Raw genomic sequence first — 16,963 nt, forward strand, 5'->3', positions numbered from 1 at the left:
CATCGACAGGCAGTATGCCAGTAAGCGCTCCATAGTAGCCGCGACGGACGCGCCGCGACCCATCCGCCATATCGATCGCGTCCAGTCTAACAATCTCAGTGTAAATCGCGATAATATTTTTTTCATCACTGGCAATGCGCATGGACCGCATGGTTTACACTTAAAAATGAAAAGCGGTTTGTGAAAGTTGGTAAACGGTTTTTGGGACGCTTCTCAAAGTTGATGTAGTTTTTCACATTCCGTACCTATTAGACCGCCGAAATGAAGGATAAAAAGCTCGGGTAAGTTGATTTGAATTGTGAATACTATGAAAATAATTAATTAATTATATTATATTCCTGAAGAATTATACTCGTAAGTATGAATGGAATAAAAACCTGTATACTGCTGAACTTGACGTACTAAAACTGCATTAGACCGGCAGTATGTACAACCAACTTCATACTGATCAAAGATCATCATCTGTCATCACACACGTGGGTACACTGGGTACACGCAATGTCAAAACCATTTGTTTATTTGGTAAACACATTTATAATTCACCTAGACATAACCTAATGAGCATGTTGCATTATTGTTGCCGATGGATTTTTTAGACAAAGCAATCAAAATCTAGGAAATGTAAACGAAATATCGGAGATTACACTACACCATATTCAAATTGTGTATCTACTCGTATTTCGTTGCAAGATAATTATTTATCAAATGAACTAAAGAACAAACGAATGTTGAATTTAAAATAGGTACTATTGGTAGGTAGACTTTCACAATATGTAGGTAAGTACAGAATGCTAGTGCTTGCATAATACCTACTGGTTTAGGCAGTGGAAAGAAAACATCTATCTAATTTTTAATTTGACGGCCGCCTAGCCTATTCGATAGTGAGTATAGTGACTTAGGAAGCAGGAGGTCCCGGGTTCGCATCCTGGTAATGGCATTTATCAAAAATATTTGTTCGTGAGTTATGGATGTTTTCTATGTAAAAGTGGAAAAATTACTGTCTTGGGTGAGACTTGAACTCCAGAGGCCATGAGTTCAAGTCTCACCTAAGACAGTAATTTTTCCACTTTTAAATTTATTCTAATATTTCACAGGATTCTAGATTTAAAATTTAAAAATTTCGAATTCAGAATATTTTATGCTGGGTGGAAACAATACCTATAATAAAAACTTTGATTTGCAATGTTACTTTGGCGAAATTTGAAAACGTAGCGGATGTATTTGAACTTACTAGATAGACAGCTACAATTTGCATACAATCGAATACGAGCCACGCAGTCAAATTCGAATTTAAGTAGGGGCATGGCACGCCGCGTCCGATTTAAGTCCGATTCGAAAGTCGCTCCGAAGTTTGAGCGAGACAGCGCTATGCGCGTATTATAACAACATCCCGCTCGCACGTCGGAGAGATGTGCGAATCGGTCGCAGTCTGCCATGCCCCTAACCGGTTGATATTGCAAATGTAATATGTATGTGACATCGTTTTGTTGATCTACCTAATTCATTTTGGATTCGTTTTTAGGGTTCCGTAGTCAACTAACCCTTATAGTTTCGCCATGTCGGTCTATATGTCTGTCTGTCCGTCCGAGGCTTTGTTCCGTGGTCGTTAGTGCTAGAAAGCTGTATATTGGCATGGATATATAAATCAATTAATCCGACAAAGTCGTAAAAAGATTTTTTTTTGGGCGTCTACACGTAAAGTGGGGATGTATTTTTTTGCGCTTCAACTCTATAGTGTGGGTGGGGTATTGTTGGATAGGCCTCTAAAAACGAAGAGGGATCTTAAAGAAATATTTTTTGATAAAGTGAATATTCGGAAATATTTTTTTTTATATGTAGTATATAATAAAGATTTTTTTTTTTGATAAAGTGAATATTTGGATATTAATCGCTTTAAAAGAAAAATAAATGTTTCCCCTCCCTTCTAACTTTTGAACTATGGATACAAAAAATATGACAAAAATCATGGAGATAGGCCTTAACAGACATTAAATGAAAACTATAGCAATTATGATCAATTAAGTAATTTTTGAGTTATTGCAAAAAGTCTCCCTTTCATAGTAAAAACACGTACCTACCAACTACCAAGCCACACTTAAAAAAAGTTATAACGACATTAAGTGGGGTGGTCGTTGGCATTATTATTTTTATTTTATTAGGCACACAAAACAGATAACGTTTATTCCATGAAATAATTATTTTAAGTTGAGATTTTGGTTGGGAATGCCATCCAAAGCATGTATGCGCAGCATGTAATACACATTAAAGAGCGAAAACGACAACTATACTAACTACACTTAATTACACAATAAAACAATTTTTAAACACAAAACAATTTGCATAAAGAAATAAAGCAAAGAACAAAGGGAGATTGAAATACACCTGTAAGATTAATTGATGGCAGGATGGCATATTCATTTAAATAAAGTAAAATATAAGATAAACATTGCTTATTTTACTTATTTAATAGTTATTTTATATAAAAAAATTCTGACACAGTTATGTTGGCTGTATGCGTTGACTATTGGCAGTTTTAGAACGAAAAAGTAAGAAGCATACCCGCTGAAGTTTGAAAACTTTGATGAACAAATCATTTAAAATTACTGTAGTTTGCTAAAATAGGTATGTGTTTTTTTTCATCAATATTGCAATGTAAATGTTTTTCGCTTTGGGTTATTTAATATTTATCTCTAGACATGCAAAATCTCATCAGATTGCAAGAAAGTCCTAAGGAAAAAATCATTACTATACGTCTATTACTTTAATTAGGTATGCTCATTATGCAAATTTGCCTTGTTTTATTTGTTTTTCTCGCATTCGATATGAAAAGTAGAGTGCTTAACTCGGCTGAAAGACACGATTTTATCCCTTAGTCAACAATCCACTATACTAATAGCTCCCGTTTAACCTATTGTGCCGGAAGGGCAACTACGGGACCCTATACCGAGCATGGCCCGACATGCTCTTGGCCGGGTTTCATTATTTGTTTACAGTTCATTGGTGATAAGTTAATGTTTATAATTTGTAACCAAAACCGAGTATATACGTGACATACCTAGTTAACTTAAACATGAAATTTTGTTTTTAGGTTTCGTAAAGCAAAACCTAATGCATGCAGTAAATTGATTTCGATGGAATTACGACGTATCTAAGCTGTCTAACAAATCATTTTAAAATATCTATATACATATGTATTTGTTAACACCTAGTTGACTTTTATTAGGCAAAACACCGCATACTCGTGATACCTAGTCTAAAATGTGTACCAGCTCTCGAACCAATACTTACATAGTAAATTATCAAGTTAAATGTAAAGTAATTAATCAGAACAGGGCCGTGGGGTTAACTGACTTGCACCAAGAGCGCAGTCAATGCGCGAGACTCCCAGGAAATTGTATTGTGCTATTATATTATTTTAAATACACGCCTTAAAATTTAATCAAATATTGTGAATAATGATTGTATCGTGTTGTGGATTCTCTGTATACTTACGGAGCCGGCTTAAGATTGTTAGGCATCAGAGGTAAGTAAAAAGGTCACGTAATAATTGTAACTACTCTAAATACTCTGTAATATTGATAATGCGCACTTTCTTCCTAAGTTTAACTAGTGTGGTTGCTCTTTAGCAACAGTTCTGATGATGGGATCCATGAGGAATCGAGGGAACTCCTCAATATATTTTCATCAACAAATCAAACATATACTTTTAAAAAAGTGTCATTTGATAAAGTGGAACTGCTGATGATGATGATCATCATCATCAGATCGGAACTTTTCTACGACGCATATTTCACATTTGGCTTTTTTGGTTTTCGTTTTATTTATAAATAATAAATAATACTAATAAAAAGATGTTGTAGAACATTAATTATACAAATTGACTAAGCCCCATGGTAAACTCGATAAGGCTTAGTGTTGTGGGTACTTAGACAACGATATATATATAAACACATAGAAAACACCTATGGCTCAGGAACAAATCTCCGTGCTCATGCTCATCACACAAAATATACGCCCTTCCCGGGATTTCAACCCAGAACCATCGGTTTCATAGGCAGGCAACGGCCGTCAAATTTTTGATTAGCAAATAAGGTTTTCACGTAACATTTTTCTCAAGCTCTAGTTCTGATTATGGATTCCAGGAGGAATCAAGGGAAGTCCTCAACTCCTTTAAGAGCAATTCCTAGCTGAGCAACTTTTCAAATCTCGAATTTTTGAAGCTATGTTTCTGTCGCGCTGCGGTGGGCGGGAGCGGGAGCTATCTAAGTCCTCTTAAGCATAGTTATAGCGATGTTTTTCGATTTTATCTAAAACGATGCATTTGTATTTAGTTAAAACTCCTCTACGACAAAAGATTTTTAAATTCTTGAGGCTATTTATAATGGATATGTCTTTCGCATCACGGAATAATGGTGTTCCGGACCTTTGGGAGGTGTGCGCGGAGCCGAAGCCAACACGTAGAGTGACACTTTAATGAAATGTAAGGGGTACACCTAGCGGATGTTGCCCTTGCCCGTGTTATCGGACGCATGCAGAGGCAGCACCCGCCATGAATGTTGGAATTTAAAATTAACTGGGCTATTGGGTTAAAGTAAACAATGGCCTAAATACTGGACTGTGGGATAAAAAAACCCGGACCCCTGCCTAATAAAACGGTACTCAATTTTATTTCCGGCAGACGGTAACTCGCCCCCACAAAAAGCGACATCTAGGATGGCTCAAGCGTGTGAGCGGCTCAGGGGTGTTGAGAGGTGTAAGCCGCTTTCTACCCAGCAGCCACTGTGCCAACTCGCGTCTTAGACACTTCCACCCCTGGAGCTTATAGCTTATATAATTGTTATGAGATGCACTATGGAAAGTGCCCAATATAAAGAAGGGAAAATTTTCAAAGTCTAGTTGATTAAATCTAGTCTAGTTGGTCAAGTTCAAGTGTGGTATCGTTAGAAAGAGCTCAAATTGAATATTCCAAACTTTTTTTTCTTCTTCTTCTTCGTGAATGGGTTACATTGCCGGTAATTACTATTGTAAAAAATTTACATGGACTCACAAAGACTACAGGTGTACTAACAAACATTTCCTTACAACGATTGAAGTCAAGCATCCGAAGTTTATAACAACGAAAAATTATCACATTTTTATATAACATTAAGACGAAAAGGGACGACCGCCCCGAAACCGCCTTTCCATACAAACGTAGACCCCATTTTCCTCTCTGGATATTAACATTATTGAAAACATTTTTACACAATTTGATTTGTTTCAATCCTAGCTATGGCCGACCGTTTTTTTTTTTCAATATTATAAGAGTTAGGAACGTTTAAAAATTTGTATGAAACCTGTTTTTCACTCCTAACTTTTACAATAATTAAAAAAACTAAAACAATCAAATGGTCGAGCATAGCTATGACTAAAATACATAAAATTCTGTAAAAATATTTTCTGTAACGTCAATATCCAGGGCGGAAAAAGAGGACTACGTTTGTATGGGGATTCGATCGTCCTCTTTTCTCTTAACATTATCATAAATAGGTATAACAGGAAAAATACAATCACACCTCGAACTGTTTTTTAATTACGAAAAAACATTTTCTAAATTCAACTTCCTTTACGGGGGTGTTTATTATACTTTAAATTTCTACATTACATAAAAAAAACACCTTCATAAAAAAAAATAATAATCGGTTCACATACTAAAATTAGTTAGCGGATTTATCGATAGATGACGCTGTTCACAATTATGTAGTATACTTCTGGTCAAAAGCTTTTCGTGTTAATTTTAAATAGATAATTGAAAGTTTGTACAGAACCCACGGTGCGCGAATTAAACGGACTCGCGGTTGGCCGGTTTTTTGCACTGTTCTGCGAATCGTGAGCGGAGTGACGAGGAAAATAGCGAATGCAAATGTGTGAACGCAGAACGGATAGGATTTCTCGTCTCGCCACTCTCAAGTTTAGGTATGTAACTGCGGGCTTAGACTTAGAGTTCTGTCACAAACATGTAAATGACAATTAGTTATAAATACTTAGCTAGAAACTTCTATTTCATTTGTTGATATATTTAATTCCATTCAACCTAGGTGTATGTGTATACTAAACAGTCCTTGTAGGTAGGTACCCACATTATTATACTCGTAGTTTACAGTACGTAACTAATTCCTTTAAAACTACTTGTACCAGAATAGGGTACTTTCCTACTACACAGCTTTTTTAAAACTGTCAAAACGATTTGCCAATATGGAATTTATAAAAAACTGCACAAGTGATGACGTCACGGTCAAGTCACCTACTTTTTTTTAGTTTTATCCTATTTAATTTAAGAAATTGTGTCAAAAAATAAGTGCTATCTATGTTTTTCTAATAATTACTGATGCTTTACTTTGCGCTTGGTGTGAAATAGTTTATTTTAAATACAGAAAACCTTGGGAGGTTCAAGGTTAATTAATTGAAAAGTAATAACAGTACCCCTAGTGTAAATTTATTGGATAGCGAAACGTGACGTATGCGTTTGCGTTAAGTCTCATTTTGTATGGGATTTTGAGTTTCCAAAACGTCCCGCTTGGCGCGCTGTTTTTTAAATCCCATACAAAATGAAACTTAACGCAAACGCGTACGTCACGTTTCGCTATTAAATAAATTTACACTAGGGGCTCAAAACGTTATTTCCTAAGTCGTAGCCAGCCAGTGAACTAGGTGGGAGGGGCAAGTAATCAAAATACATTATTAACATGGTAAATGATCAAATACGTCAATATCATATAGTATAAAATTACCTATGCTTTAAATTATTTTATATTATATGAAATATACGAGTAGGTACCTACAGCCAGCCTACAGCTTACCTATCATCATTTATAAAAGTTATACCTACAATGTATTTTAATACATCAGGTAAATAAAGAAAGAAGGGGAAAGAAAAAAAGTCGTTTATTCTATAAAGTACATTGTACATACACAGGACAAGAGACAAAAAATTCAAAGTAAGAAAGGCAAGAAGAAATAATATACTTATAAGGTAGCCCAGCTCCCAATAATCTCTCTTTCCTCGTTGCCTTGTTAGTATGTACAAACTATACAAAGCAAAGAATTATGTAGCACGAGAAGCTGTTAACTTCATCGTCAGCATCCATGACGATTTCCGTCTAAAAATTGCCAGTTATTGACGGTTTTACGTGAGTGAACCCTACACAATTTTAACTTACCTACTTATTTTGACCAACTACTGATAAAATAACTTAGAAAATAACATTTTTTATCGCGGTATTGCACAACATTGCGTAACCTACAGGTCAGCCAACTCACGGTCAAGATTCAAGTTGACATCGCATCGGTGGCCTGGTTTTAACCGGCCACCAAAAAATGCAAATTCGCAATATAGGTAGCTGTTTTATTCTATTTCTGTCACTAACTTTATTACTTGTTGAATTATTGAAAATGTTGAATGTTCTATTTTTTGTCTGAACTGTCATATATAAGAAACCGACGCAACTCCTTGAATATTACAGGATAAGCCTATAAGTTCATTTATAGGGTTTCGTAGTCAACTAGGAACCCTTATAGTTTCGTCATGTCCGTCTGTCTGTCTGTCCGTCCGCGATTTTGCTCCGTGATTCTTAGTAAAAAACTGAAATTTGGCATGTACCTACCTGCTTATTATAAATCAGTGTGCAAAATATCTGTTTATATCTTGACTGTGAATTTAGACTAAAAATGCTGAAACAATGTATATGAAAGAAAACGGTTGTTTATTTCAATTAAATTATGTATAACAACCTACCTAATATTGTTATTAAATAATTGCAGGTCGTCCGACTAGATGCCTACTCGGCATGTATGTTTTCTTACATTCACATACAAGTAGATATATTCACCAGAAAGCGCTGGTGGCCTAGCGGTAAGAGCGTGCGACTTGCAATCCGGAGGTCGCGGGTTCAAACCCCGGCTCGTACCAATGAGTTTTTCGGAACAATTATGTACGAAATATCATTTGATATTTACCTGCAGTCGCTTTTCGGTGAAGGAAAACATCGTGAGGAAACCGGACTAATCCCAACAAGGCCTAGTTTATCCTCTGGGTTGGAAGGTCTGATGGCAGTCGCTTTCGTAAAAACTAGTGCCTACGCCAAATCTTGGGATTAGTTGTCAAGCGGACCCCAGGCTCCCATGAGCCGTGGCAAATGCCGGGACAACGCGAGGAAGAAGATATTCACCAGAAAGCGCAATATATTAGGAATAATACAATCAGAACATTAGCCTTACCACAACTGCCTTAGCAGTGACAAACTAACATATCCGCTAACATCTGCGTAACTTATTTTCTATACTTACATCTCGCTCGTACTAATACGCGAGTTCGAGCGAGATGCATAGAAAGTAAGTTACTCGTACAGTATAGTATACTGAGTATACGTACACGCTAGCGAATATGTCAAAGTCAAACTGGTGGTAGCCGTACATGACTACGAAAGCATTACTTTTTAAACTACTATAAATAATAAAATAATGCGTTCTGTATATTTAGACCAGAACATTACCAACTGCCAAGACACGTAGATATTTATTATTAGTCTTATGTATGCCAAATTGAAATGTGGTGAAATCTGCCAAACTACTCTACGTCAAAATAATTATGTATTTTAAGTAGGTAAGTACTTACCTAATACTTTTACCTACAGTACTTAATAGTTATTTGTCAAACAAGAAAGCACCATCTTCCTCGCGCTGTCCCGGCTTTTTGCCACGGCTCATGGTAGCCTGGGGTCCGCTTGGCCACTAATCCCAAGAAATGACGTAGGCACTAGTTTTTACGAAGGGATTAGTCCATGTCCGGTTTCCTCACGGTGTTTTCCTTCACCGAAAAGCGAATGGCAAATATTAAAGTCGCCATCAGATACAGATCGGAGCGGCCGAGGTGCTCAAAAATATCTGAACACGCACTCTTACGCCTCCGAAGAGCAATGGGTTGAACCGGGACCTCGGGATTGAAAGTCGCACGCTCAAAATTAGTTTTTGCTGCGAGTGCAGCACTTTGTCACTATGCCTGTCACGTTCTAACAAGTATATAAGTGCGAGAGTGACAGGCAGACAAGTGATAAAAATGCAACCGTGCTAGAGCCGCTGATTATGATTATGAGTGAGATTTGAATGGCTAAGTGCGAGTCGGACTCGCGCACGAAGGGTTCCGTACCATAATTTATAAAAACGGCAAAAAATATATGTTTGTTGTATGGGAGCCCCCCTTAAATATTTATTTTATTCTGTTTTTAGTATTTGTTGTTATAGCGGCAACAGAAATACATCATCTGTGAATATTTCAATTGTATCACGGTTCATGAGATACAGCCTGGTGACAGACGGACGGACGGAAGGACGGACGGACGGACAGCGAAGTCTCAGTAATAGGGTCCCGTTTGACCATTTGGGTACGGAACCCTAAAAAGAACACTAGAAGATTAACTAGTAATAAATAAGCATTGAGAATGAAAATGAAAAAATGAAAAATGCAAAATTGCAGCTTTTTACTTAGTAGAAGAGTATTACATTTTTAGGAGTATTATTTTGTTAGATAGCCTAGGAATAGTGTGCTGAGCCCTAAACTAGGTAAACCTGTCATATAGGGCTCAGGGAATAAACCACCGCTATTTCTAGCAATGCAGCAAAGGTTGGTTTATCATAAATAAATAAATACGATTATGTGATAATGATAGTGGAAAACGTAAATTAATCACCGCGATCACTGGTTACAGATCGAGCTGTCTAATCTGACCTAAGTATCTACGAAACAATAGATTTGAATGTGTTCGATGGATACAATATGGACAATTACAAAATATTTTCACGTGTATAGGTAAACGTGATACAAGAACAAATAATGCTTGCAAGGTTTTTATCTAACCTTCTTATTTTGAAGCAGGAAAATTTTAAGAATACTCTTCTTCTTGAAATAAAACTATTTACTCGTAAACGAATTCTTATATTATAATTAAACGAATTTAAAATACTTCATCCTCGTTTCCTCATTGCTAAGATATCTATGGTTTTTCGAAACTTATGTACGAAATATCATTTGATATTCACCAGTCGCTTTTCGGTGAAGGAAAACATCGTGAGGAAACTGGACTAATCCCAACAAGGCCTAGTTTTACCCTCTGGGTTGGAAGGTCAGATAGCAGTTGCTTTCATTAAAACTAGTGCCTACGCCAAATCTTGGGATTAGTTGTCAAGCGGACCCCAGGCTCCCATGCGCCGTGGCAATATGCCGGGACAACGCTAGGAAGAAGAAGTAATTTGTCCTCATTTTGTGCGATCATGTGGACAGCACGGTGCAGTACAGACTGCCGCCAGCTGACCTCTTCATAAGTTCCGTTCCGAGTTCCGACGTGGGTTCAACCATCTAATACATGCCCCACCCCGAGCAATTTTGCCATTCATTCGCCCTGTAATTATAATAATTTTTCTCCACATCATGCGTTGGAGACCGCATAATCTGGTCTTAAAACTAGGTCTATAGGTACGACGAGGAAAATGTAGAGCCTGCCAAATGTTATACTCGTACTCTACACTTGTCTAAACATGGGTACGAATCTACATAGTAACAGCTGTGTAAAAGAAAACGATATATTTGCATCTTTTGCTTTCACTCAAACCCGTTAACGTTTAGGTCATACTGAGCAACTTTTATTATGGGACCAACCCCGATTTCGCAAAAAAAAATTGACTCTCCCATAGTTCGTTAGACCAGCATAATGTATGAAAGAGCCAATTTTTTTTCTCGATTACAGTGGACTTACGATTACCTTAGGTAGGTACTCAATGTAAATGCACCGATGTTTCTTTTACTTTTGTGTTTATTCGCCAATTCCGTTCATAACGCGACCATTTTCAGACATTTTAAAACATGCGTGGCGATAACAAGGTCCCAATGATCCCAGAGAGAGGCTTATATTACCTAGGTAGAATAATTAAAATGTACCTCACTGTTTTTTTTTGTTTCATGAAGAAACAAACCGTCCTTTAAAATATGCGTCATGTATGTAATTATAGTAATTAAACATTGCATTTTAAAGTTAGACCTACGGTTTCCTTAATTAAACACACTATAATACTACATCACGGACACAATACGTTTTTCGGTACTTTATCGGATGTTTTTTTTTATTATCCACTATAACTCATTATAAATAAATAAATATTATAGGACATTATTACACGAATTGGCTAAGTCCCACAGTAAGCTCAATAAGGCTTGTGTTGAGGGTACTTAAACAACGATATATATAATTTATAAATACTTAAATACATAGAAAACACCCATGACTCAAGAACAAATATCCATGCTCATCGCACGAATAAATGCCCTTACCAGGATTTGAACCCGGGACCATCGGCTTCGTAGGCAGGGTCACTACCCACCCACTAGGCCAAACCGGGCGTCCATTATGTTTCCTTCCTACGTGCTTGAGTTATTTAGTATATTAATATTTTGTACAGCGATGGCGCTCACGAGGCTATGCTCGGCCCTGGCAAGAAACCAAAAATCACAAAGACCAAAGAAACCCAGGAGGCGGAGAAATCTGATGAGTACGAGGCTCTGCAGAGCTTCTTGCGCAGCATCAGCTCGACCGCCACCCTCCCGCCATATGTTAAAGGAGAAACGTTCTCCTCGTATCGAGGAGTCTTTAACCAGGTAAGTGTTGCTTTTTTTTAAATATCCGCACGCACGGTTAGGCCACCTCACACTATAATTCGTTCACGTTAAGAATGCAGTAAAATCATCACTGGCCGCCGGCGTAGCCACGCCCGTGTTACCAATCAAATTATTCCTAATTAAAATATCAAGTTCACAGTGATCAGTTGCAGTCATATTTTCTAATCAGGGAACGATTTGATTGGTTACTAGCATCGCTAGGCCGGTGGACAATAACGTTTTACTGCATCCATAACGCGAACGCACTATATTAGCGTCTTGAGAGCGTCAGTGTCTAGTCAACTCTATGGCTGCTACTCTTGGTGCAACTGCGCAGCTATAGACTAGCGTGGGGTGGCCCTTGGCCTCCTAGCATAATTTGGACATAAATACCCAGTCCACTTCAGTTAATCCTTAATTTCTAGTGGGCCTCGCCTGGCGGCCCAGACCGACATTGCCGACCGACATAAAGTGAATTGGATTGTTATATGCTTTCTGTGTACAACTTATTGCGATAAATGGTGGCAATAATGTAAAGGAAATTCTTAGTACTTCATTAGTTATGTAACTAACATTCCATACAGAAGGCAAGCCGCTCGTCGGCTAAAGTCGCAAACCTTGTAACTCCTCCGGAGTAGTTACGGCGTTTGCAACTGTAGGTACAGTCAGCGTCAAATACTTTGTAGCAGCCAAAGTAGCCAAATAGTTCGGTACACCATATATTTAGTATGGTGTACCGAACTATTTGGCCACTTTGACTGCTACGAAGTATTTGACGCTGACTGTACGAGTATTATGAAGTTTCGACTTTAGCCAACGCGCTGCTTTTCTCCATGAACTCAATTAAAGTGGCACCAACGTCAGAAAATGAGGCTTAAATTTTTTTTATCCCACGAAATGAATTCATTAATTTAAGGTCGGAAAAATTTAATGGGAAAGTTTGAGAATTTTTAATCAACCTGCCCAGACATCATTTCAAACCTATTTAGCCTGTGCTAAAAAGAAAAATATGACAAGACGAAAAAAGCAAAGCTAAGCCATTAGAAAACCTATAAACTTCCGTCACGTTTTATTGCTCGCATAATCAAACAATAGTCCGCGGCCATTTTCATGGAGAGCTATTAAAATTAATTTTTACTTTAATAGGATATAGTTCTTCTTTAATTATTACTTTTATAGTATACACTTTTTTCTCATTGTCCTTTTGAAAATCTATAATACAGGATGTTTTCTTCATCCAATAGCCAAAATACTCTGCGAAGTGAATAAAATAGATCAACCCCGTAATTGCCTGTGCCATAGAAAACGACATCTGGGCGACTACCGGGAAAATCGAAATTCGTCAATTGCGGGCATTTTTCTCTGTCACTCTGATTACGTCTTACGAAGAGTAAAAGAGAAAGATCCCCGCAATTTGCGAATTTCTGTTTTCGCGGTAGGGCCCCCTGACCAGCTGAGATTTATAGGTACAATGTGATTGGACAGCTATAGTAGAGCGCGGAATTAACCACGTATTACGATGTGATCGTGGGTCAAACTTGTGTGTTCATCAAAACAGCTCCTGTTAGCAGCTTGTGGGCACGTAGGTGATCATTTTATCATACTTACTTATCCAAATAACAGGAGTAAGTAGGTACCCTTTTATGTGGATAAGGGGTTAAATGAGAACATTAAAGTTTTGTCCCTTAACTTTTGGGTATGTCTACAGTTGTTTATATGTTTTTAAACTCTTGAGTTTAGTACCGTCTCAGTAATTCTCAATTTATACTATGATAGCCCGTATTATATACATGTACATATGTGTGATGCCCAGTGCAGGCTTATTATATGAGATGGAACAAATTATTAAAATCTACGTTTCACTTCGTGCCGGCTACTTGTACCAATCATCTCAATTGTTACAAACAACCATAACTAAGTGCCTACTTGCACCTTCTTCAATCAAGAAATCAATATTCATTTAAACTCATAGAAATATTAGATAGGTAATACAGGCCAATTTATGTTTCATCGGTAGAATAAATTACGATGAAAAGACTTCTTTAAAAGATTCGACTGTTATTTATATAAATAAAGGTAAAAAACACACGAAACTTCACCGGAAATTTTGCCAGTGGCGGAATCTGATATGAAATCTTATCATCGTCTTCCTTTTTGCCATGGTTCTTAGGAGCCTGTGGAGTTCGCTTGGCAACTAATCCCAAAAAATGGCGTAGTCAGTTAGATACTTGGTTTTACGAAAGCGACTACCATCTGACCTTGGACCATCTTGCCTTGCCTCATCTTTTAAATTCCATTACAGTACATATGGGGCTACTTTATAGCACTAGTGCGAGAAGTAGCATATTACGTTACTGTGTCGAACATTTAAAGGGCCATAAGTACCTACTGTAAAACGTTGTACGATACATGTGCGAATAGGTAATTCGCAACTCGTGTCGATTTAAAACACTCCCTTCGGTCGTGTTTTAATTTATCGCCACTCGTTTCGAATTTCCTATTTTTCGCACTTGTATCGTAATGTACTATTTTAATTCTAGTTGGCCGTTACGCTTAATTGTAACAAATTGTGACTAATGAACTTGTTGTTATTGTTTACAAACAATGTACTTACTTAATAAGCATTCGGCATTTGTAAGGTCAATGCCCAACTAGCAAAATAACCTTATAACCAAAGGCTTATATGGCGAAAACTCTTATAAACGTCATTTAAAGGCATCGTTTATGTCAACATACCGTATAAAAGCTTTTTACAAGAGGATTAAGCTAATACGGCTACAGACTTTATAATAAGGTCAGGTAAACGTTTACAAACCTAAATTATATGACTACAATAAAACCTTTACTTATAAGGTTACAACCTTTATAATTGGGTTCGGTAATCGTCAATAACACCAAATTATATGGCCACTATAAGACTAAAAATATTAATTATCTTATAATGGCTAATTATACGGGCTTTTAGCCAAATACTATTAAAAGACACATAAAGGCTATCACGGAGGCTTTTTATCTTATAAAGGAAATACACAGGATCGTTATAAAGCATTCTATCTTATAGAGGTCAGAAAGTAAACGACTATACAGCAATGGAATACATGTCATTTATATGACTTTCAAAAGAGTTCAAGTCTTGGTTAGTCAGGTATATAGTAATTATAAGCGTGTAGTCCTTATTATTGTCATAAAACTTTTGTTTATATGACAAAGACAGCCATTACACGAATTAAGTTTGCTTACATAAAATTATAAAAGATGAATTTGGATGAATGGAAAAAGTTCAAAAAAAGTGGTAGTTACAAGAGGAAAGTGAAAAGGATGTACGACCAAATGAATAATGATATTAGTAAAACTACGACTTCTACTTATGTCAACAACACTTCTTTTGTCAAGGACAATACATCCGAAAGTGCAATTGGTTCCGTACAAAATATTAACTTAGAGAGTTCGGTTGACGGCTTTCAAAGTTCGGAACATTTTAGTGAAAATTCGGAATATGACAGCCAATTTGCAGTATGAACGAAAAATAAATCTTCTCTTCTTAGAAATCGGTCCACATCAATGAAAATAACCATAGTAGTTCGTTCGGCAGATCTAGGATAAAAGAGTTTTATTTAGTCATTACTGAACCCTAATATGTATCAAGATGGAGAACGCTTAGCTCGCAACATAACCACTTTAAACGTTTTTCCCTTGTAAACACCTTATAGAGGTTTTGTTAATTTCTTGAAGACTTATTGAGGCAATAACAAAGGAATGAAAAATGATTCAAACTTTTTTTCACCACAAAACATTGTCAATTAATGGGGGCGTTGAAAATGAATTGAAAACCATACCCCATTTCCTCACTAAAACGAGTTGCCACTTAGTTTCAAATATTAAAGAGACAGAATCAAAGTTAGAATTATAGAAATAGACTTACCCTTTTCAAAATGGTTGATGAATCAAAAAATATGTCATTTATTAGAAACACTTGCGCAATTATTCTTGTTGTAGGATTGCTGCGACGTTTTTAAGTTTTAAGTCATTTAAAGCGATTCTTTCATAGCGGTTATAAAAACATGCTTCTTACGAATGGAGTTCATATAACAATTATAAGTTAATTCTACTTAAGCAAGGTTTATAAAATTCAACTATAAGGACTTTGAACATATAAAGGAATTAAAATTGGCAGTTATATGGGAATCATACTTATTGCTAGCCTTTATATGTCTAGTATAAGAAAAAATAGCAAATAATAAAGCTACAATATGGTAATCATAAGGTTTACTTACTTATAAAATGGGCCCAATTCCACTCTTATAAACGTTTATGTGACTTGTATTAGGATAACTTTTTTTTCCTTATAAACCTTTATATGACATATTTTTGCTAGTTGGGTGACGAATTTAGCAGGGAATATATAACTATATTTTGTACGTCCAAAATACACTTCATGAATAGCCACTCAGGCCACGTTCATTTTCGGGAAGCTAGAAGAACCACAAACACAAACAACCTTGCAAACCGCGGTTTTGCCGCCCACTTCTTTATAGACCCTGCACTATATAGGGCGTCCCAAGACTATAGGACATCAAGAGAAAGTACCTTAAATAAAAGACAGGATATTTTGCTAAAAGGAGACTTTATTTTATTTTCAAAACTGAGTAATTCTGCATTCAAAGATTAAAAAAAAAAAAGTTACTTTGTCTTGAAATCGAACCGACTCAATTGTGAAAAAAAACAACCTGTATTTTTATGATGCCAATCGAAAGAATGCATAAAAAATTAGTCATCTCAGAAATATGATATCGCAAAAGAAATGAATAGAGTAAATTTTTTGATTTAAATCTCAAGATTCGGTTTAATTACCAGATAAAGTAAGCAATTGCAAAAATTTTTTTAGAAATTCTTTGAATGCAATATTACTTACTTTTAAAAATAAAATAAAGTCTTCTTTCAGCAAAATATCCTATCTACGATATGTCCAAAATAAAGACGAATACGAGGATATGTCATGAAGTCACATGACATGACATAATACGAATATGTACGGTGAGATTGTTACGTAGATACAGCCATGTTACATGCAATAATATGCAAGACGCTCTTTGATTGTGTGTCTTCACACTTCTTTCATCAAATCATCAGTTTTAAACGATACACCTGATGTCTTAACCCGTGTTAATGGCTATGGCTAAGCACACACGGCGGACGTCTCAGTTGGCAAACACCATTTGATCCCAATTAACTAGATTGCTTCCTCGTGTCTCGCTAACAGACATATGACGAGTACCTACA

General features: G+C 36.4%; 1 protein-coding gene across 2 annotated transcripts in view; it reads left to right on the plus strand.

Moving 5' to 3' along the window:
* LOC133524153 (facilitated trehalose transporter Tret1-like) overlaps positions 1-16,963 on the plus strand; it is a 33,283-nt gene continuing 16,320 nt past the window's right edge. Inside the window, exons 1-2 of one of the 2 annotated variants that reach the window (XM_061860017.1) lie at positions 1-281; positions 11,488-11,683. In XM_061860017.1, coding sequence (XP_061716001.1) covers positions 262-281; positions 11,488-11,683 — 216 coding nt within the window. In that variant the 5' untranslated portion in view covers positions 1-261. Of the gene's footprint in view, positions 282-3,140; positions 3,524-11,487; positions 11,684-16,963 lie in introns of those variants that run through there. The other variant, XM_061860016.1, reaches the window with a different exon arrangement.

This window comes from Cydia pomonella, chromosome 13, assembly GCF_033807575.1.
Source record: "Cydia pomonella isolate Wapato2018A chromosome 13, ilCydPomo1, whole genome shotgun sequence".
NCBI classification, from domain to species: domain Eukaryota; kingdom Metazoa; phylum Arthropoda; class Insecta; order Lepidoptera; family Tortricidae; genus Cydia; species Cydia pomonella.